This window comes from Rhinopithecus roxellana, chromosome 10, assembly GCF_007565055.1.
Source record: "Rhinopithecus roxellana isolate Shanxi Qingling chromosome 10, ASM756505v1, whole genome shotgun sequence".
Taxonomy (NCBI): Eukaryota; Metazoa; Chordata; class Mammalia; order Primates; family Cercopithecidae; genus Rhinopithecus; species Rhinopithecus roxellana.
The window spans coordinates 81,759,766-81,779,347 of record NC_044558.1 but is presented as its reverse complement, the minus strand read 5'-3'; the positions used below and the strand labels follow the sequence as shown (position 1 = coordinate 81,779,347).

Genomic DNA, 19,582 nt, shown 5'->3' with positions numbered 1-19,582 from the left:
GAAAAAAGAAAAAAAGGTACACAGGACAGTGACCAGAGGAAAACAGGCACAAGCTTCCATATGTTCCCTCCCAGTAGAGTTTCATGGACTGCACTTAATTCTCCTGGTAGCTGTGAGTGACAACATGCATGAAGCATTACCAACCAGAGAGGCTCACCTGAGCCTTGGTGTCTGGGGTTTTTACTGGGGATCAGTCACACAGTCATGGAGCATCCACGTGGCTGACCTTAGTTACTCAGCTTCCCTTCATCTCCAGCCCTCACCAACACCCTAGAGGTTGAACTGATGCTGTATGACTGGGGCCCCAGCAAACAAAAACAGGCATTCACCAAAATCATATTGTTCGCATATACCTTCAGGCATGGCCCAAGCTGTAGGTACACAAAGACTCCCATATTAGGCAGGATATTCCAAAAGCTTGGAAGTTGTCACCCCAAGAGCCAAAGGCCAGTTCTGAAGACATTGGCATCTGTGGGGTTTGGACAACACAGGCCTGCTAAATGAACCCTGTTCTGTGAAAACCCCAAGGTTGGTGTTTAAGGCTAGGATGTAAGCATTCAGCCTGGTCTATGCTTACCAAAATCATGCTTCATTGCTTCATATATATGTCCCATCTGCAAAACAAAATTCAAGCTCCATCTGGACCTTTGCCAGGTCGGTTTGTTTAGGTGTTGCTGCACGGGTTGGTCAATAGAGGAGTCAGGCTGAGAGCTCAGTCTAGGTGAGTTTAGCCCCTGTCCTTAGCTGATACCCACTGTGTGGCTGTGGCTGCATTGTCAGAACATGAGACCAGCCATTGTGTTGAGAGGAGAGCTTAGGTGTACTTGATATTAGGTTCTTTAGGTGAATGGATGTATCACAAGAATGAATGATTTTGTTCCCCATGTTTCAGAGAATTGTGAAGCACATTGTGGAAAAGATGCATCTCCACATGCTCTGTGCCCCTCTTCCCAAGGAGTTCCTGGACCAAAATGTGGTGTTTTTTCTCAGAAATACCAAAGGTACATTTCTGGCACGTGTATGCGTATGTGTGTTGAGGGGGTGTGGTTGTGCATGCACTTGTTCACTCTTTCTGTTTGTCTTTTTGTGGTTCTCTTTCACTTATGCCAAGCTCTCTTTCTTTTCCATACTGAGTTCTTATGTAGTCTTCTCAAAGCTAATTTCCAGTAAAGAAGTGTTAGATATAAAGAAATGTATTCAACCAATGATAGTGCATGTCTGCACATATTTGGAGAAGGTGTGAAGACTGAAACTTGTGAAATAATGGCTTCAGTGGGTATATTTGTTGTGTGTGTTTTGTTTCCCAGTTAGATCAAGGGAACAGTCCAAGTAACCTTTAAAATGTTTACCATGGTGATTGATTTTTGGTCAGGTAGAGTAAATACATATCAAATAAAACCTTGTTTGTTGGAAGGGTAGATGTTACCAAGTAGGTCTTTTCAAACAACCCATGACTCAAAAGATGCTTTGGTGGCCGGGTGCGGTGGCTCAAGCCTGTAATCCCAGCACTTTGGGAGGCCGAGGCGGGCGGATCACGAGGTCAGGAGATCGAGACCATCCTGGCTAACACAGTGAAACCCCGTCTCTACTAAAAATACAAAAAATTAGCCGGGCGAGGTGGCGGGCGCCTGTGGTCCCAGCTACTCGGGAGGCTGAGGCAGGAGAATGGCGTGAACCCGGGAGGCGGAGCTTGCAGTGAGCTGAGATCCGGCCACTGCACTCTAGCCTGGGCGACAGAGCAAGACTCCGTCTCAAAAAAAAAAAAAAAAAAAGATGCTTTGGCAATGAATTGAGGAAGACTTGCTGGGGAGTGAAGACAGGCAAAGCTAGTGCCCAAGCCAGTTTGGATGATTGTAACAAATTTCCATAGGCTGGGGGGCTTCACCAACAAACATCTATTTCTCACAGCTCTGGAGGCTGGGAAGTCCAAATCAAGGTGCTGGCGGATCTGGCGTCTGGCGAGCACCACTTCCTGGTTCACAGATGGCGCCTTCTCCTATCCTCCTATGGTGGAGAGCCAAGAGAGAGAAAGCAAGCTCTCCTGTCTCTTCCCATAGGGACACCAATCCCATCGTGAGACTCCACCCTCATGACCTAGTCACCTACCAAAGGCCCCACCTTCTAATGCCTTCACCTTGGGGATTTAAGCTTCAACATGTGGATTTTGGGGTCATTCAGTCCATAGCAGCAAGGAATCCAGCTAACATTTCTAGACAACCCAAATAATTTCTGTTTTTGGCCAGTGTTAGATACTCCAACCAGATCAGCGAATGTGTGCAGCTCTTGTGTGCTGTTCATACTAATCCGTGAACCACAGTGCATCGGTATCCATTTCAGCTTCTCATGGGCCCTCAGATTTGTTTAAACACAAATAGGGGATATTCTGAATCTGTAACCAGAACATTCCTTATAGCAACTTGGGAAGAAGGAGAAGATTCCTGTTCTCTTGGAACTATTAACTGTTGGCTGCTTTCTCTCCCACTGACCTTACATTCTACACCCATTTTTATTTAGAGGCAATCTCTGAAGCTACCGACATGAAGGAAGCTATGGAAATTATGCCGGAAACACTGGAGTATGGAATTATAAACGCTAATGTGCTCCATTTTCTGAAGGATATTATATGTCAGGTAAACATGGAGAAAGGAAGAAATTCTAGTATTTCTGAAGTTGAGGTCATGTGGTTTTTTTATTCCACAAATAAGTAGTGGGCAGCTCTTCTGTCTCAGGTGCTGTTATGGGCACTGAGGGTCAAGCAGTGGACAGGACAGTCAACGGCCCTGCTCTCTAGGAGCTTATGTAGGGGAAAGACATGGCACACAAGCACATCTATGAGAAAATACCAGGCGCTGACAAGTGGCGTGAGGAAAATAAACCCTGATATGAGACAGAAATGGGCCATGCACACTGCATGTGTGTGCAGAGGGCATGGTGAGGAATGGTCTTGCTGAGGATGTGATGTCTAAGCTTTCTTTTTTATTTTTATTATTTTTTGAGACAGGGTCTCTCTGCCATCTAGTCTGGAGTGCAGTGGCACGATCACGGCTCACTGCAGCCTCAAACTCTCAAGCTGATCCTGCCTCAGCCTCCTGAGTGGCTGGGATTATAGGCATACCCTACCATGCCTGGCTCATTTTTGTACTTTTTGTAGAGACAGGGTCTCACCATGTTGTCCAGGCTGGTCTCCAACTCCTGGGCTCAAGCAATCTGCCCGCCTTAGCCTCCCAAAGTACTGTGATTACAGGCATGAGCCACCATGCTTGGCCTGAGCTTTATAGACCAAAAAAATGAAAAACTCATCAGCAGGCCTTTTTCATGAATGATAAGTTATTAGGGAAATGCACTAGGGAAGGAAGGAGGAGGTGATATTGAACTGAGACCCAAATGAGGCCAAGGCATCAGACACGATAGGATGTGGAGGAAGAGCATGCTGGGCAGAGAGAACAGCAGGTGCAAAGGCCCTGAGGTAGGAGCAGCCTCTGCTTGGCTCAGTAGCAGGAGGATGGCCAGTGTGGCTGGAGGGAGGCTGGAAATGAAGGCAGGTTTAAGCAGGGGAACAACAGGATCTGGTTTGCATTTTACCTCTGGCTACTATGGGAAAACATATTGCTGGGGTGGAGGGGAAGGAAAAACCAAAGAGAAAGCCATGGAAGAGCCCAGGTGGAGGGCTGTATGAGTCCATTTTCATGCTGCTATAAAGAACAACCCGTAATTTATAAAGGAAAGAGGTTAAATTGAGTCACAGTTCTGCATGGCTGTGTAGGCCTCAGGAAACTTAAAATCATGGTGGAAGGGGAAGCAAACACATCCTTCTTCACATGATGACAGGAAGGAGAAGTGTTGAGCAAAGAGGGAAAAGCCCCTTATAAAACCATCAGATCTCATGAGAACTCACTCACTATCATGAGAACAGTGGCATGGGGGTAACCTCTCCCAGGATTCAATTACCTCCCACCAGGTCCCTCCCATGACACGTGGGGATTATGGGAACTACAATTCAAGATGAGATTTGGGTGGGGACATGGCCAAACCACATCAAGGGTGATGGTTATTTAGGCTTCAATCAGGGGAGGGAGGGAGAAGCAGACAGTGTGAGGAATGCCTTGAGGATCAGGCCATGGGACTTGTTGATGACCAGGATTTGGAGGCTTTGAAAAGTATCACAAGAATAGAGAGTACAAAAAATGACTCTTGGTCCCAGCACTTTAGGAGGGTGAGGCGGGAGGATTGCTTGAGACTAGGAGTTTGAGAACAGCCTGGGCAATGTAGCAAGACCCCATCTCTAAAAAAAAAAATTTAAAACAGAATGACTCTTAGGATTTGGGTCTGAGAAACTGGGAGGATGGTGAAGTCATTACTGAGATGGAGGATGGGGAGAAACATATGGAGAGAAACTCAAGTGTTGTATTTTGCATGTTAAGCACAGGTGGCCCACAGGGAACTCAGGGCATCTGTCTAGCAAATATTCATTGAGCACCTACTGTATTTCATAGCAATGAACAACTGAGACAAGGTCTCTGCCTCATGGAGCTTTCATTCTAGATGGGAAGATGTACATTAAGCAAGATCAATGAGAAAATATATAGTGTGTTAGATAGCAACAAGAGGTAGGGAGAAAAATGAAACCAGATAGGGAAGAAAAAGGAAACAAGGGGGATAGGAAAGTTGATAGGGAAAGGTGGGGCTTTTGCAATTTTAGATAGGGTGGCCAGGAAGACTTCACTGAGAAGATGTGGATAAAAAAGTCCAAACCAATGCAATATCCTCTTTTGCTTGGTCTATTGCAGTAGCCTCCAAAAAGTTCCCCCAGTTTCTGTTCTTACCCTCTACGCTACATTCTCCACATGCGCCAGAGTGATGCTTTAAAATATGGGCGTCGGCTGGGCGCAGTGGCTCAAGCCTGTAATCCCAGCACTTTGGGAGGCCGAGACGGGCGGATCACGAGGTCAGGAGATCGAGACCATCCTGGCTAAGACGGTGAAACCCCATCTCTACTAAAAATACAAAAAAAAAAAAAAAAAAAAAAAAAAAAACAAAAAACAAAAAAAACTAGCCGGGCGAGGTGGCGGGCGCCTGTAGTCCCAGCTACTCCGGAGGCTGAGGCAGGAGAATGGCGGGAACCCGGGAGGCGGAGGTTGCAGTGAGCTGAGATCCGGCCACTGCACTCCAGCCCGGCGGCAGAGCGAGACTCCGTCTCAAAAGAAAAAAAAAAAAACAAAAAAACAAAAAAACAAATAAAATATGGGCGTCATCAGCACAGAGATGGTGTAAAACCAAGGGACCAGGTGGAACAACCAAGGGAGGGAATAGAGATGGAAGAGATGAGGGGAGAGGAAAGTTAGGACATGGGTGATCCAGAAGCCAAGAGAAGATGGTGCTTCATGGAAGAGGGTGGGGGGGCCCGCTGTGCCACTTGCTGCTGGAGGTCAAGAAGGCACAGGCAAAGAAGAGCGGGAGGGCTTGGCCCTGGGTGACTTCCATGTGAGCAGTTCTGGGGATGGGAGCAGATGAGGTCTCATTGAGAACAAGTCACCCTGTGAGTTAGGCTGTGGGGCCTTCCCACTGAGCTGCCAGCACACGAGGGACGTTCCACCCGAAGATACCCTCCTTCATCGGGATGATGTCTTTTCCTGGTGTGACTTTGGAGGACTCAAGAACATTGGCTACCTTCTTATTTATTTATTTATTTATTTATTTTTATGTTTTGTTTTTATTCATTTATTTTTGAGACAGGGTCTCATTCTGCCACCTAGGCTGGAGTGCAGTGGCGCAAGCATGGCTCACTGCAGGCTTGACCTCCCAGGCTGAAATGATCACCTCAGCCTCCTGAGTAGCTGGGAGGCTCACTAAAAATTAGCCAAGTGCACGCCACGCCACAATCCCTAGGATGATTTTTGTATTTTTTTTTTTAGAAACAATGTCTCAGTATGTTGCCAAGGCTAGTCTCAAACTCCTGGGCTCAAGTGATCTGCCCACCTCAGCCTCCCAAAATGTTGGGATTGCAGGCATGAGCCACCACACCTGGCCACGCTGGCTACCTTCTTACGCAAATGGAACTTTCCATTCTAAATAACATCAACCCCATCTCTACCAAAAATAAAAAGAAAAATCTGCTGGGCACGGCTGTGAGTGTCTATAGTCCCAGCTACTCTGGAGGCTGAGGTGGGAGGATTGCTTGAACCCAGGAGTTTAAGGTTGCAGTGCATGGTGGTCATGCCACTGCACTATAGCCTGGGTGACAGAGAGATACTCCATCTCTTAAAAAAAAAAAAAAAGAAAAAGAAATAAGATAACATCAAAACATGATGTGTAATTAATTATTCGTGGTTATATGCATTATGACAACCAGAGTCATGTCTAAAGGACACAGGGCTCAACTTGAAGAGGCTCATGCCAGCCACAGATGGGACATTTTGACCTTCAGTAAGGATAAAATTGCAGTGGATTGAAGCATAGAAAATATATTCAAATACGGCCGGGCGCAGTGGCTCATGCCTGTAATCCTAGCACTTCGGGAGGCCAAGGTGAGTGGATCACCTGAGGTCAGGAGTTCGAGACCAGCCTGATCAATATGTTGAAACCCCCGTCTCTACTAAAATTACAAAAATTACCCGGGTGTGATGGTGGGCACCTGTAGTCCCAGCTACTTGGGAGACTGAGGCAGGAGAATCGCTTGAACCCAGGAGGTGGAGGTTGCAGTGAGCTGAGGTCGTGTTACTGCACTCCAGCCTGGGCGACAGAAAGAGACTCTGTCTAAAAAAAAAAAAAATATATATATATATATATTCAAATGCACGAGTTAAAAATTTTTTTTGAGACGGAGTTCTTACTCCATTGCCCAGGCTATAGTGCAATAGCACAATCACATCTCACTGCAGCCTTAAACTCCCAGGTTCACGGGATCCACCCATCTCAGCCTTCAGAGTAGCTGGGTCCATAGGTGCGCACCACTAAGACTGTCTATTTTTTTTTTTTTTTTTTGAGGTGAAGTCTCGCTCTGTCGCACAGGCTGGAGTGCAGTGGTATGATCTCAGCTTACTGCAACCTCTGCCTCCCGGATTCATGACATTCTCCTGCCTCAGTCTCCCGAGTAGCTGGGACTAGAGGCACCCGCCACCACACCTGGCTAATTTTTTGTATTTTTAGTAGAGATGGGGTTTCACTGTGTTAGCCAGGATGCTCTTGATCTCCTGACCTCGTGATCCACCCACCTCAGCCTCCCAAAGTGCTGGGATTATAGGTGTGAGCCACTGCACCCGGCCTAACTTTTTTTTTTTTTAATTGTAGAGATGGGGTCTCCCTATGTTGCCCCGGCTGTTCTCAAACTCCTGGGCTCAAGAGATTTTCCCGCCTTGGCCTCTCAAAGTGCTGGGATTATAGGCATATAAGCTACCATGCCCAGCCTTTCAAATCCAATGAATTTATAATGATCTTTAAAAGTCCTGATGGATCACTTCTGGAGGATGATAGGGAACCACTGTACTATTTCGAAAATTGGGCAAACAAAGGCATTTATGTTGCCTTCCCCATATGAAATGTACGAGATCATCTAGTAGTAGCTGTGAGAGGCATCTCTATATCAGCATCTCAGCTAATAAACAGATATTTTAGAACATTTCAGTTTTGGAACCCCCACTTGATTAATGGACCTGGGGGTGGGAGGAGAGAGAGACAGAGAGAGAAAGAGGGAGAGAGAGAAAGAGAGAGAGAGAGAGAAACAAAACCCAAACCAAGAATTTGTTTCCTGATGGAAGAAACACCAGTCATATTTTGGTCAAGTCTTTGGTCCCAGCTGCCAATGTGCAGGAAATACACATCATGGAGGAAGTCTGGCTGCACAGTGAGTGTGTCGTCAGCAACGTTTGGATTGGTCAGCTCTACTAAGCCAACATTCTGGGTTCTTCAGTATGTTGCAGGAATTACATATAGATTCAAAGATTCTTAAAGGAGGTATCAAAATTTTAGGAAATAATAGGCAAAACTAAAAAACAAAACCAAATTCAGTCAACCAACCAACTCAATCAACCCACAGGCATTTATAGATCACTTTTTATGTGGTGGGGGCTAAGTTGTTTGCTAATTGTATTCCAGTGACTTCATAAATGTGTGCTTCTGTCTCTAGCTACATTTCAAAGAAACGATGTCCTCAAGAACTTAATTTACAAGAATAAGATGGTCCTGAGCTGATGGTTTAACACACAGTTTCTTACCTTCCTGTGCCAGTTTCCCCTCCCTCCCTCCTTTCTTTCTCTCTCTCTCTCTCTCTTTCTTTCTGAGACAGGGTCTTGCTCTATCGCCCAGGTTGGAGTGTAGTGGTGCGATCTCGGCTCACTGCAAACTGCCACCTCCTGGTTCAAGCAATTCTCCTGTCTCAGCCTCTCGAGTAGCTTGGACCACAGGTGTGCACCACCACACCCAGCTAATTTTTGTATTTTTAGTAGAGATGGGGTTTTACCATGTTGGCCAGGCTGGCCTTGAACTCCTGATCTCAAGTGATCCACCAGCCTCGGCCTCCCAAAGTGCTGGGATTATGGGCATAAGCCACTGCAGCCAGCCCCCTGTGCCACAGTTTGTAACTTCTCAGTTACTGGTGGTATACTGGTGGTATACAGAAATAACAGTACTGTTTTTGGGGCAGTCGTGTCAGGCCTGGTTAAAATTGGTGCCCTTGGATCACTTTGTCAAATGTAATCTCTCTGTCTTTAGGTCTGCGCTCCAGGTTTGAGTGCTTTTCACTTTGCACGTTTGTATCTCAATATAAAAGAATATTCAGGCCAGGCACAGGGGTCACGCCTGTAATCCTAGCACTTTGGGAGGCCAAGGCGGGTGGATCATGATGTCAGGAGATCGAGACCAGCCTGGCCAAGATGGTGAAACCCTGTCTCTACTAAAAATACAAAAATTAGCTGGGTGTGGTGGCGCGTGCCTGTAATCCCAGCTACTCGGGAGACGGAGGCAGAAGAATTGCTTGCACTGGGGAGGTGGAGGTTGCAGTGAGCCAAGACTGCGCCACGGCACTCCAGCCTGGTGACAGAGCGAGTCTCTGTTTCAGAAAAAGAAAAAAAGAATATTCAAAACCAGAGGCAATTTAAATACATGAATTATTGAAAATGACATCATATGATGTATTTCATAAAATTGGCATTTCAGGTTTTTTTGCCAGCATTGTCCTTCAATCAGCACAGGACAAGTACAACTGTGGGAGTTACATCTGGAGAAGGCTTTGATTCCTCTGAGTACGAATCAGACCTGCCGCCCATGCCTGGGGAGGCAGTAGAATATCACAGTATTCAATTAATACGGGATGAATTTCTAATGAATGTGCAGAAATTTGCAAGTAATATTCAAAGAACCATGCAGCAACTTGAAGGTAAGGTTTCATTTTCCTCCTTTTTAGTTAAGAATGATTAATTTACTGTAGTTGGGATTACAGGTGCATGCCACCATGCCTGGCTAACTTTTACAACTTTTTTTTTTTTTTTTTTTTTATAAAGGTGGGGTCTCAGTTTGTTGCTCAGGCTGGCAAAAATAATTTTAGCACAGGATTTTTTTTTTTTTTTTTCTTTTTTGAGACGGAGTCTCACTCTGTTGCCCAGGCTGGAATGCAGTGGTGAGATCTCGGCTCACTGCAACCTCCACCCCCCGGGTTCAAGGGATTCTCCTGCCTTGGCCTCCCGAGGAGCTGGGATTACAGGCACGCACCACCACACCCAGCTGATTTTTGTATTTTTAATAGAGACGGGGTTTTACCATGTTGGCCAGGCTGGTCTTAAACTCCTGACTTCAAATGATCCACCTGCCTCGGCCTCTCAGAGTACTGGGATTACAGGTGTGAGCCGCTGTGCCCGGCCTAGCACACGATTTTGAATACATTTTTCTTCATTGTTTTCTAGTAGTCAACATCCAGTGATAAGAAACTGAATGTTCTTCTAATTTTTCTCCCCTCCCCCTTTTACATGCTTTTAAGACCATCTGGTTATCCCTAGTGTTTTGATGTTAGGATGACGGGTTGTGGTACTTTTGCCATTCATTTTTTAAACACCCAGTGGGTGTTTTCAGTCCAAAGACTGAAAAATTCTCTTGACATTTTCCTCCACTATTTGTTTTCTCTTGCTGAAATTCCTGCTGGATGCATGTCTGGAGATTCTATTTCTTATCTTTTCTCTTGTATTTTTCATCTTTTTGTCTTTGTATTCTTTCCTGGAGTGTTCTTCAACTTCTATGTTACCAACATTTGATTGCCAGTCATATCAGCTATTATATTTTTAATTTTTAAGATCTCTTATTCTCTGATTGTATTTTTTTTTTCCATAGCATCCTGTTCTTGTTTGATGGATGCCATATGTCTCAAATCTCTGAGACAAATAGTTGGGCTTTCCTTTTGGAAATGTTCTCCTTTTGCCCTGCCCTGCCTCCCCTCCCCTCCCCTCCCCTCCCCTCCCCTTTTCTTTCTTTTGTTTTCTTTCCTTTCTTTTTTCTTTTCTTCTTTTTTTTTTGACAAGGTCTCACTCTGCCACCCAGGCTGGAGTGCAGTGGCACAAACATAGCTCACTGCAGTCTCAACCTTCTGGGAACTCAGGCAATCCTCCCACCTCAGCTTCCCAAGTAGCTGGGATTACAGGCGCACACCACCGTGCCCAGGTAATTTTTGTATTTTTAGTAGAGAGGGGGTTTTGCCACATTGGCCAGGCTGGTCTCGAACTCCTGACCGCAAGTGATCTTCCTGCCTTGGTCTCTCAAAGTGCTGAGATTACAGGTGCGAGCCATCATGCCTGGCCTGTTCTCCTTTTCTTTACATTATCTCAGTTTCCCCTGATGTCATTTTTCCCCTGATTTATCTTTGACTGACTGTTTCAGGCTAGTGGTTATAATATCTGCTGGTTCTTTGTTCAAGTTTTAAAAAATTGAAGTCACTAGGTTGTAAACTCAGGAACATCTTAAATAACTAAGTCATTCTGATTAAGCTTAACGCTGGAACAATTATCTAAAATATTTGAATTACATTCTAATGAAAGAGAATGAGATACAGACATTATCAGGACAGGGGATGCATCAGATCTTATTATACTGATGAAGCTTGAGAGAAGACCCAGCCGGTGAACTTGAATGTTTTTCTTTGTAATCATTTTTCCTGAACGAGTGACTGACTGATCGCTTTTATTTTCCTAGGTGAGATCAAGTTAGAAATGCCAACCATCAGTGTGGAGGGAGAGGTGTCCGACCTGGCAGCTGACCCGGAAACTGTTGACATCTTGGAGCAGTGTGTGATAAACTGGCTGAATCAGATATCCATAGCGGTTGAGGGCCAACTGAAGAAGACACCTCAGGTAGTTTGTGTAGGGCTTTCAGGGAGCCCCGATCCAGGTCATGCTTACCATGCTGGGAAAGAGCCCAGAGTCTGGGGTCTGCATCATCTGGCATCTTTTCTTACTGTTTTATGATTTCCTTAAGCCATCAAAATAAACACACCCAAAATATCATTTCTGAGCTTTCTGATGTTAATGTGCTACCAGGTTACTGCCTGGATTGATAAAGATAACACTTTAGATCAGTCAGGAAGCTTGGGCTGCCCAAAACAGGAAACCCAACTCAGTTTGATCAACTAAGAAAGCAAATTCCTTGGCTCACATGATGGAAAAGTCCAGAGGTAGGGTTACCTTCAGGTCCAGTTTGATCAGGGCTCTGGCTATGTTTCTCTCTAAATCTCTCAGTTCCAGACTCCTTTCTAGGGGCTGGGGAGCTTCATTCCTTAGGCTGGCTTCCTTGCAGCAGTTTCTGGCCTCACATCTGTACACCTCATTGTCTGGAGAAAGGCAGAGGGTGTTTCTAGCATTCCCAGCTGGAGCCTGGAGATTCACTCTGATTGGACCACCCTGGGTCAAGAGCCCACCCCTGAAGACCCTGAAGGATTGGAACAGTTGGACAGAAAGGAACGGATGCTGAGAAACCACCAAAGTGTCCGCTCCACACTAATGATGAGAGTTCTTTGTGTGTTCATTTCACCTCTCAGGGTAAAGGCCCTCTGGCTGAAATTGAATTCTGGAGGGAAAGAAATGCAACCTTAAGTGCTCTGCATGAACAAACAAAGCTTCCAATAGTCAGAAAAGTCTTGGATGTGATCAAGGAATCCGACTCCATGCTTGTGGCTAACCTGCAGCCAGTGTTCACCGAGTTATTCAAGCTCCACACGGAGGCCTCAGACAATGTACGCTTTCTCTCCACCGTGGAGCGTTATTTCAAGGTACACTGGGTGTGCTGCGCTTTGCAGTCAGCTCTGTCAAAGGGATTTCCTATGATTTAATTTCCCTTTTAAAAATGTTCAGCATTTGGCCAGGAGAAGTGGCTCACGCCTGTAATCCCAGCACTTTAGGAGGCTGAGGTGGGCAGATCGCTTGAGCTCAGGAGTTTGAGACCAGCCTGGCCAACATGGTGAAACCCTGTCTCTCCAAAAAATACAAAAATTAGCTAGGTATGGTGGTGTGCACCTGTAGTTCCAGCTACTTAGGAGGCTGAGGTAGAAGGATTGCTTGAGCCTGGGAGATGGAGGTTGCAGTGAGCCAAGATTGCGCCACTACACTCCAGCCTGGGCAACATAGTAAGACTCTGTCTCAGAAAAAACCTCAGCATTTCAAAACTGTGATAAAATAGACATGACATGATATTATCATTTTAACCACTACTAGGCATACAGTTCAGTGGCACTAAATACATACATAATGCTGTGTGTCCATTACACTATTTCCAAAACAGTTTCATCTTCCCAAACTGGAATTCTGTGTCCATTAAACACTAACTCCCCCTTCTTCCTTACCCTAAGTTCCTGGTAACTTCTGTTCTCCTTTCTGTGTTTGTAAATCTGACTACTCTAGGGACTTCATATAAGGGGGGTCATGCAGGACTGATCCTGTGTGCAGTGTCTTTCATTCAGCATCATGTTTTCAAGGTTCACCTGTGTTGTAGCTTGGAGCGTGTTAGTGCTTCATTCCTTTCTATGGCAGAATCATATTTCATAGCATGGATAGACTACATTTTGTTCTCTCTTCATCAGTTGGTGAGCATTTGAGTTGTTTCTGCATTTTGGCTATTATGAAGAATGCTGCTACGAACATTCTTGTACAAGGATTTGTGTGGATGTATGTTTTTAATTATTCATGTATTATGCATAGGAGTGGAATAGCTGGGTCATATGATAACTGTTTAACCTTCTGAGGAATTTCTAGACTGTTTTCCAAAGTGGTTGTCCCATTTTACATTCTCAAGAGCAATACACGAAGGTTCTGGTTTTTCCATATCTTCACCACCACTTGTTATTGTCTTTCTGATAATAGCCATTGTGGTTTAATTTGCATTTCTTTAACAACTAGTGAGACTGAACCACTTTTTAGATACTTAATGTGCTTCTTGTCAATTTCATATTGTTGGTGAAATGTCTGTTTTAATCTTTTGCCCATTATTTATTTGAGTTATTATTATAAGAGATTAAAAAAAGTCTGCTCACCTGGGCAACATGATGCAACCCTATCTCTACAAAAATAAAAATAAAAAATTAGCTGGTGTAGTGGTGCATGCCTGCATTCCCAGCTTACTTGGGAGGCTGAGGTGGGAAGATCACTTGAGTCTGGAGGGGAGTTGAGGCTGCAGTAAGCCATGATTGTGCCATTGCACACCAGCCTGGACACCAGGCTTGGTCTCAAAAAAAAGAAAAAAAAAAACAAGAGTGAAACTTCTTGCATGCTTACTGTTTTATGAAACTATTTGGACCCCAAGGCTAAGGGCTCTTGTGTGGCTCTCTCCTCTCTTGGTCAGAACATAACGCATGGGTCTGGCTTCCACGTGGTCCTGGACACCATCCCCACCATGATGAGTGCCCTGAGGATGGTGTGGATCATCTCCCGGCACTACAACAAAGACGAGAGGATGATTCCGCTCATGGAGCGCATCGCCTGGGAAATCGCTGAGAGAGTCTGTCGAGTGGTCAACCTGCGGACTTTGTTCAAGTAAGAAGCCATAGCATTCATTTTTTAGTTTTGTTTTCACTTTTAACTTTTTAGAACTTAAACAGCTCTATTGAGCTATAATTCACATATAATTCTCTCACTTAAAATGTACAATTCACTGGCTCCTATGGCCAGGCGCAGTGGTGCATGCCTGTAATCCCAGCACTTTGAGGGGGTCAAGGTGGGCAGATTGCTTGAGGCCAGAAGTTTGAGACCAGCCTGGCCAACATGGTGAAACCCCATCTCTACTAAAAATTCAAAACTTAGCCGGGTGTGGTGGCGCACGCCTGTAATCCCAGCTTCATAGGAGTCTGAAGCATGAGAATTACTTGAACCTGGGAGGCGGAGGTTGCAGTGAGTGGAGATCACACCATTACATTCCAGCCTGGGTGACACAGCGAGACTCTGTCTCAAAAAAAAAGGTACAATTCACTGGCTTTTAGTATATTTGCAGAATTGTGCAGCCATAACCACTACCAATGTTAGAACATTTTCTTCATCCCTCAAAAGAAAACATGTGCCTTTTAGCAGTCACTCCCCACCTCTCCCTAATTGCCCTAGTCCTGGGAACCATACAGCGTGGGGTCTTTTGCATATGAATGGAATCAGACACTCCGTGACTTTTATGTCTGCCTTCTTTCACTTAGCATCATGTTTTAAAGGTTCATCCACATTGTAGCATGGATCAATGCTTCATTCCTTTTTATGGCTAAATCATATTTCATTGTATGGAGATATATTTCGTTTCATGTACATTTATGTGTGTGTGTGTACACACACATATACATATATATCTATATGAAATTTTGTTTTAACTGCAAGGTTCTTCCCCAGTTGTACCTGGAGAGACTGAGGCTGAGGTGGAACCACCTTTGAGGGTGTAGGGATGATGGAGGATGCTAAGGGAGACAGATAACTTTTTTCACTTTCTTAAAAAGTATCTATATAGATGAGACCAGGCGCGGTAGCTCACGCCTGTAATTCCAGCATTTTGGGAGGCCAAGGTGGGTGGATCACTTGAAGTCAGGAGTTCAAGACCAGCCTGGCCAACATGGTGAAATCCTGTCTCAACTGAAAGTACAAAAAATTAGCTGGGTGTGCTAGTGGGCGCCTGTCATCCCAACCACTCAGGAGGCTGAGGCAGGAGAATCGCTTGAACCCAGGAGGTGGCGGCTGCGGTGAGCCAAGCTTGTGCCTATGTCTATATCTATATCTATCTCATCATCTAGAGATCTATCTAGATAGATAGATCTATCAGGATGTCTATGTAGATCTGTCTATATGTTTCTAGATAAATATCTATATTTACCTCTATCCATACAGATAGGTATCTATATCTCTATCCATCTATACAGATAGGTATCCATGTCTATGTATATGTATTTATATAGATAGCATATAAATGGAATCAGACACTGTGTGACTCTTTATTATCTATAGATAGATATCTATATCTATATGTATCCATATCTATATATATAGACCGATCTCTATCTACCTGTATAGCTAGATCTCCATTTATATCTATCTGCATAGGTGAATTAGTTACCCAAAGGGAGGCATTGTCCTGCGCCCTGTTGCAGCTGCCGCTGTCGACCTCTGGCCTGGGGCCAAAGCCGCCTGCCCCTTCTGGTGTAGGGAGCGAGGTCACCAGGTGGCTCCGGCCCTGCACGCTGGCTGGCGGCTGCCGCGGGAACCTCGCAGCGTGGGACTCCTGCCCTTGCACATGGGGCAGGGCAGCCTCTCGCCTGCTCCACCTTTTCCGATGAGGCTGTGAACCCGGTGGGGGGCGCCCGTGTCAGAGTTTCCCGGGACACTGGCTCCCCAGCTGGGTAGCGCAGCTGGGACCCGGAGCTCCACCCTCCTCCCATCACGGCATCTCTTGGCTTCGCAGAGAAAATCGAGCGAGTGCCCAAAACAAAACCTTGGACGCCAGGAACACCCTCAAGCTGTGGAAAAAGGCCTATTTTGACACCCGGGCCAAGATAGAGGCTTCGGGGAGGGAAGCTCGGTGGGAGTTTGACCGGAAGCGGCTGTTCGAGAGGACGGATTACATGGCCACCATCTGCCAGGACCTCTCCGACATTCTGCAGGTAGGGGCTGGGCGAAGGCCGGCAGAATTTGCCCCATGGAAGGCAGTTGGCGTTTGACAGTGGCCCTCTCCATGTCAGGTAGGAGCTGGGCGTCAGAAAGGGCCTGGCAGGGAGAAGCCCTTCAAAGAAAGAACAAACGGAATATACTAGAATGGAGCAGAATGGACCAGAGTACACCAGAGTACACCAGAGTACACCAGAGTACACCAGAGCTTTGCAACTTTTTGTTGCTTTCCCTGACATCCCTCCCTACCCCTGCTTTTTGGCTTTCCTTTGACCTTTTTTTTTTTTTTTTTTTGAGACGGAGTCTCGCTCTGTCGCCCAGGCTGGAGTGCAGTGGCCGGATCTCAGCTCACTGCAAGCTCCGCCTCCCGGGTTTACGCCATTCTCCTGCCTCAGCCTCCCGAGGTAGCTGGGACTACAGGTGCCCGCCAGGTCGCCCGGCTAGTTTTTTGTATTTTTTAGTAGAGACGGGGTTTCACCGTGTTAGCCAGGATGGTCTCGATCTCCTGACCTCGTGATCCGCCCGTCTCGGCCTCCCAAAGTGCTGGGATTACAGGCTTGAGCCACCGCGCCCTGGCCTCCTTTGACCTTTTTGGCCACTCCTTCTCCCTGTCTTTTGCAAAGCTCCCTTCCTCTGTCTTCTCCTTAAATGTTGGAACCCCTCGGAGGCCAGTCTGAGACCTCTCTTCACTCTCTCCCTAAGCCAGGCCCAGTCTTCCCGGAACTCCATGAATGGACAAAGTGCCGAGTGGCCAACTGAATTAGCCACGGCCCTTGTCTCCTGAAGGTTCACTCACCCCTTCATTCTAAATACATTCATGGAGAACTCAGTGTGTTCTGGGCACTCAGATGTCTTGCTGCTAGAGGAACCACAGTGAGTGCAAAGCAGGGCCGGCTGTGGTGTGGTAGCGCCCCGCACTAGAGGGAAGTGATGCCCTGTGCTCAGGGGCAGGAAAAGAAATGCTGTAAAAAGAATTCAGGTAGGCTAGGCATGATGCATGATGGCTCACATCTGTAATCCCAGCACTTTGTGAGGCTGGGGTGGGAGGATCCCTTGAACCCAGGAATTTGGGACCAGCCTGGGCAACATAGCAAGACCCTGTCTATAAAAAATACAAAAATTAGCCAGGTGTGGTGGTGCACACCTGTAGTCATAGGTACTCAGGAGACTGAGGTGGGATGTTGGCTTGAGCCTGAGAGGTTGAGGCTGCAGTGAGCTGTGGTCACGCCAGTGTACACCAGCCTGGGCAACAGAGTGAGACCTTGCTTCAAAAAAAAAAAAAAAAAAAAAAATACAAAACATAAGGCTTTTTTTGTCTGGGTGCAGTGGCTCACACCTATAATCCCAGCACTTTGGGAGGCTGAGGTGGGTGGATCACAAGGTCAGGAGTTCAAGACCAGCCTGACCAACATGGTGAAACCCCGTCTCTATGAAAAATACAAAAATTAGCTGGGTGTGGTGGCGGGCGCCTGTAATCCCAGCTACTTGGGAGGCTGAGGCAGGAGAATTGCTTGAACCCGGGAGGCAGAGGTTGCAGTGAGCTATGCCACTGCACTCCAGCCTGGGCGACAGAGCGAGACTTTGCCTCAAAACAAAAACAAAAACAATTTAACCTCTATGTGGAATCACCGTAGCTAGTGTGTGCAGTGGGTATTTCGTTGTTACCAGAACAGTGGAAACGCTGCACAGAACTACCTCAGTGGTTTACCATCTCACCTCTTTTTTTTTTTTTTGTGAGACAGAGTCTCGCTCTGTCACCCAGGCTGGAGTGCAGTGGCGCGATCTCGGCTCACTGCAAGCTCTGCCTTCTAGGGTGAAAGTGATTCTCCTGCCTCAGCCTCCTGAGTAGCCGGGATTACAGGCGTGCACCACCACTCCTGACTAATTTTTGCATTTTTAGTATGGACGGGGTTTGCCAGGCTGGTCTTGAACTCCTGGCCTCAACTGAAATGCCCACCTCAGCCTCCCTGAAGCACTTTCCACTGCAAATGCAAAGGCCCTGAGGCAGAAAGGGACATGGCCTTGGAGGAAGGCATGGGTGGCTGCAATGCGGGGAGGAACAGGCAGGCACAGACCCGGATCTATCCTATGTGCCTTGGGCATAGTACTGAAGGGCTTAGTCAGGGAGGAGGTTACTGTGTGACATGATTCTTGCCCCAAGGTCAATCTAGATATGCTATCCATTTGTAGTTCTAATATTCACAGGAAAACCCATATGTAATCTCCTCATTGTTCCATTTGATTGGACAGGTTTTGGAGGAATTTTATAACATATTTGGTCCAGAACTAAAGGCAGTGACGGGGGACCCCAAACGCATTGACGATGTCCTGTGCAGGGTGGACGGCCTAGTCACCCCCATGGAAAACCTGACCTTTGACCCCTTCAGCATCAAGTCCTCTCAGTTCTGGAAATATGTGATGGATGAATTCAAGATTGAAGTTCTGGCAAGTGACACATCCATTGAGTCCATCTGGGGAATGGACACCGTGTTTTCTCTGTGTTAAATTTGTTGGGTTATTTGGTGATGCTTAGAGTCTTTTTTTTTTTTTAAGTCACAAGTAATACCTGCTTATTAATTGTAAAAAACAAAAACAATACAGAAGTGCATAAGGTAAAAATGAACATCCCTCAATCTTCTTTGTCCCCACACCGATTCTCCATATGGGATAAGTTTAAGTTGAGCTAGACACAGTAGCATTTCTACAAAGTTTGTTTTGTCCAATACAAGTTCACCTTTCTAGGAGTGAAGTTAGGTGAACTTCACTACAAACCAGATATGGCAAGAGAATCACAAAGCACCCTGTGAGGTTTTGCGAATTGTGTTTTATCAGAAGGCTGAGGGCATGGAGAGCCAATTGGAAACAACCTTTGGGATTGGGGAAGCTTTGGACGGGGGAAATGAGGATGAGGAAGGAGGCTGAGACAGCGGAGGGGGTTTCAAGTGGGAGGAACAGTGTAAATGAAGGTGACAGACCTGAGAAAAACAGGAACTGTCCGAGGCAGAGCAAACAGAGGGGTTTGGCGTAACACATATGGGTAGTAGAGGGAAATCAAGCTAGAAAGGTGGGTTGGGTGAATAATTGGTGATGAACAAAGAGGACTGGAGTGAGGAAGGAGACTTACTTCAGTAGGCAATAGGGCACCGTAGAAGGTGGTTGACCAAGGAATGATATAGCCAGAATTATAGGTCAGATGTAGCAGCTCATGCCTGTCATGCCAGCACTTTGGGAGGCCGAGGAGAGAGGATTGCTTGAACCCAGGAGTTTGAGACCAGCCTGGGCAACCTAGTGAGACACCCGTCTCTACAAAAAAACTTAAAAAAAAAATTAGCCAGGCATGGTGGCTCCTTCCTGTAGTCCTAGCTACTCAGGAGCTGAGGTGGGAGGATCCCTTGAACCTGGGAGGTCGAGGTTGCAGTGAACTGGCTGAGATCACACCACTGTACTGTAGCCTGGGGGACAGAGTAAGATTCTGTCTCAAAAAAAAA

The 19,582-nt window shown here is 46.1% G+C and overlaps 1 protein-coding gene across 1 annotated transcript in view; it reads left to right on the top strand.

The window, feature by feature from the left end:
• Positions 1 to 19,582, top strand: part of DNAH10 (dynein axonemal heavy chain 10) — a 184,638-nt gene that overhangs the window by 9,831 nt on the left and 155,225 nt on the right. Inside the window, 8 exon segments of the mRNA XM_030938911.1 lie at positions 893 to 1,001; positions 2,515 to 2,630; positions 9,151 to 9,370; positions 11,170 to 11,327; positions 12,011 to 12,241; positions 13,807 to 13,997; positions 15,892 to 16,090; positions 18,345 to 18,539. Coding sequence (XP_030794771.1) covers positions 893 to 1,001; positions 2,515 to 2,630; positions 9,151 to 9,370; positions 11,170 to 11,327; positions 12,011 to 12,241; positions 13,807 to 13,997; positions 15,892 to 16,090; positions 18,345 to 18,539 — 1,419 coding nt within the window.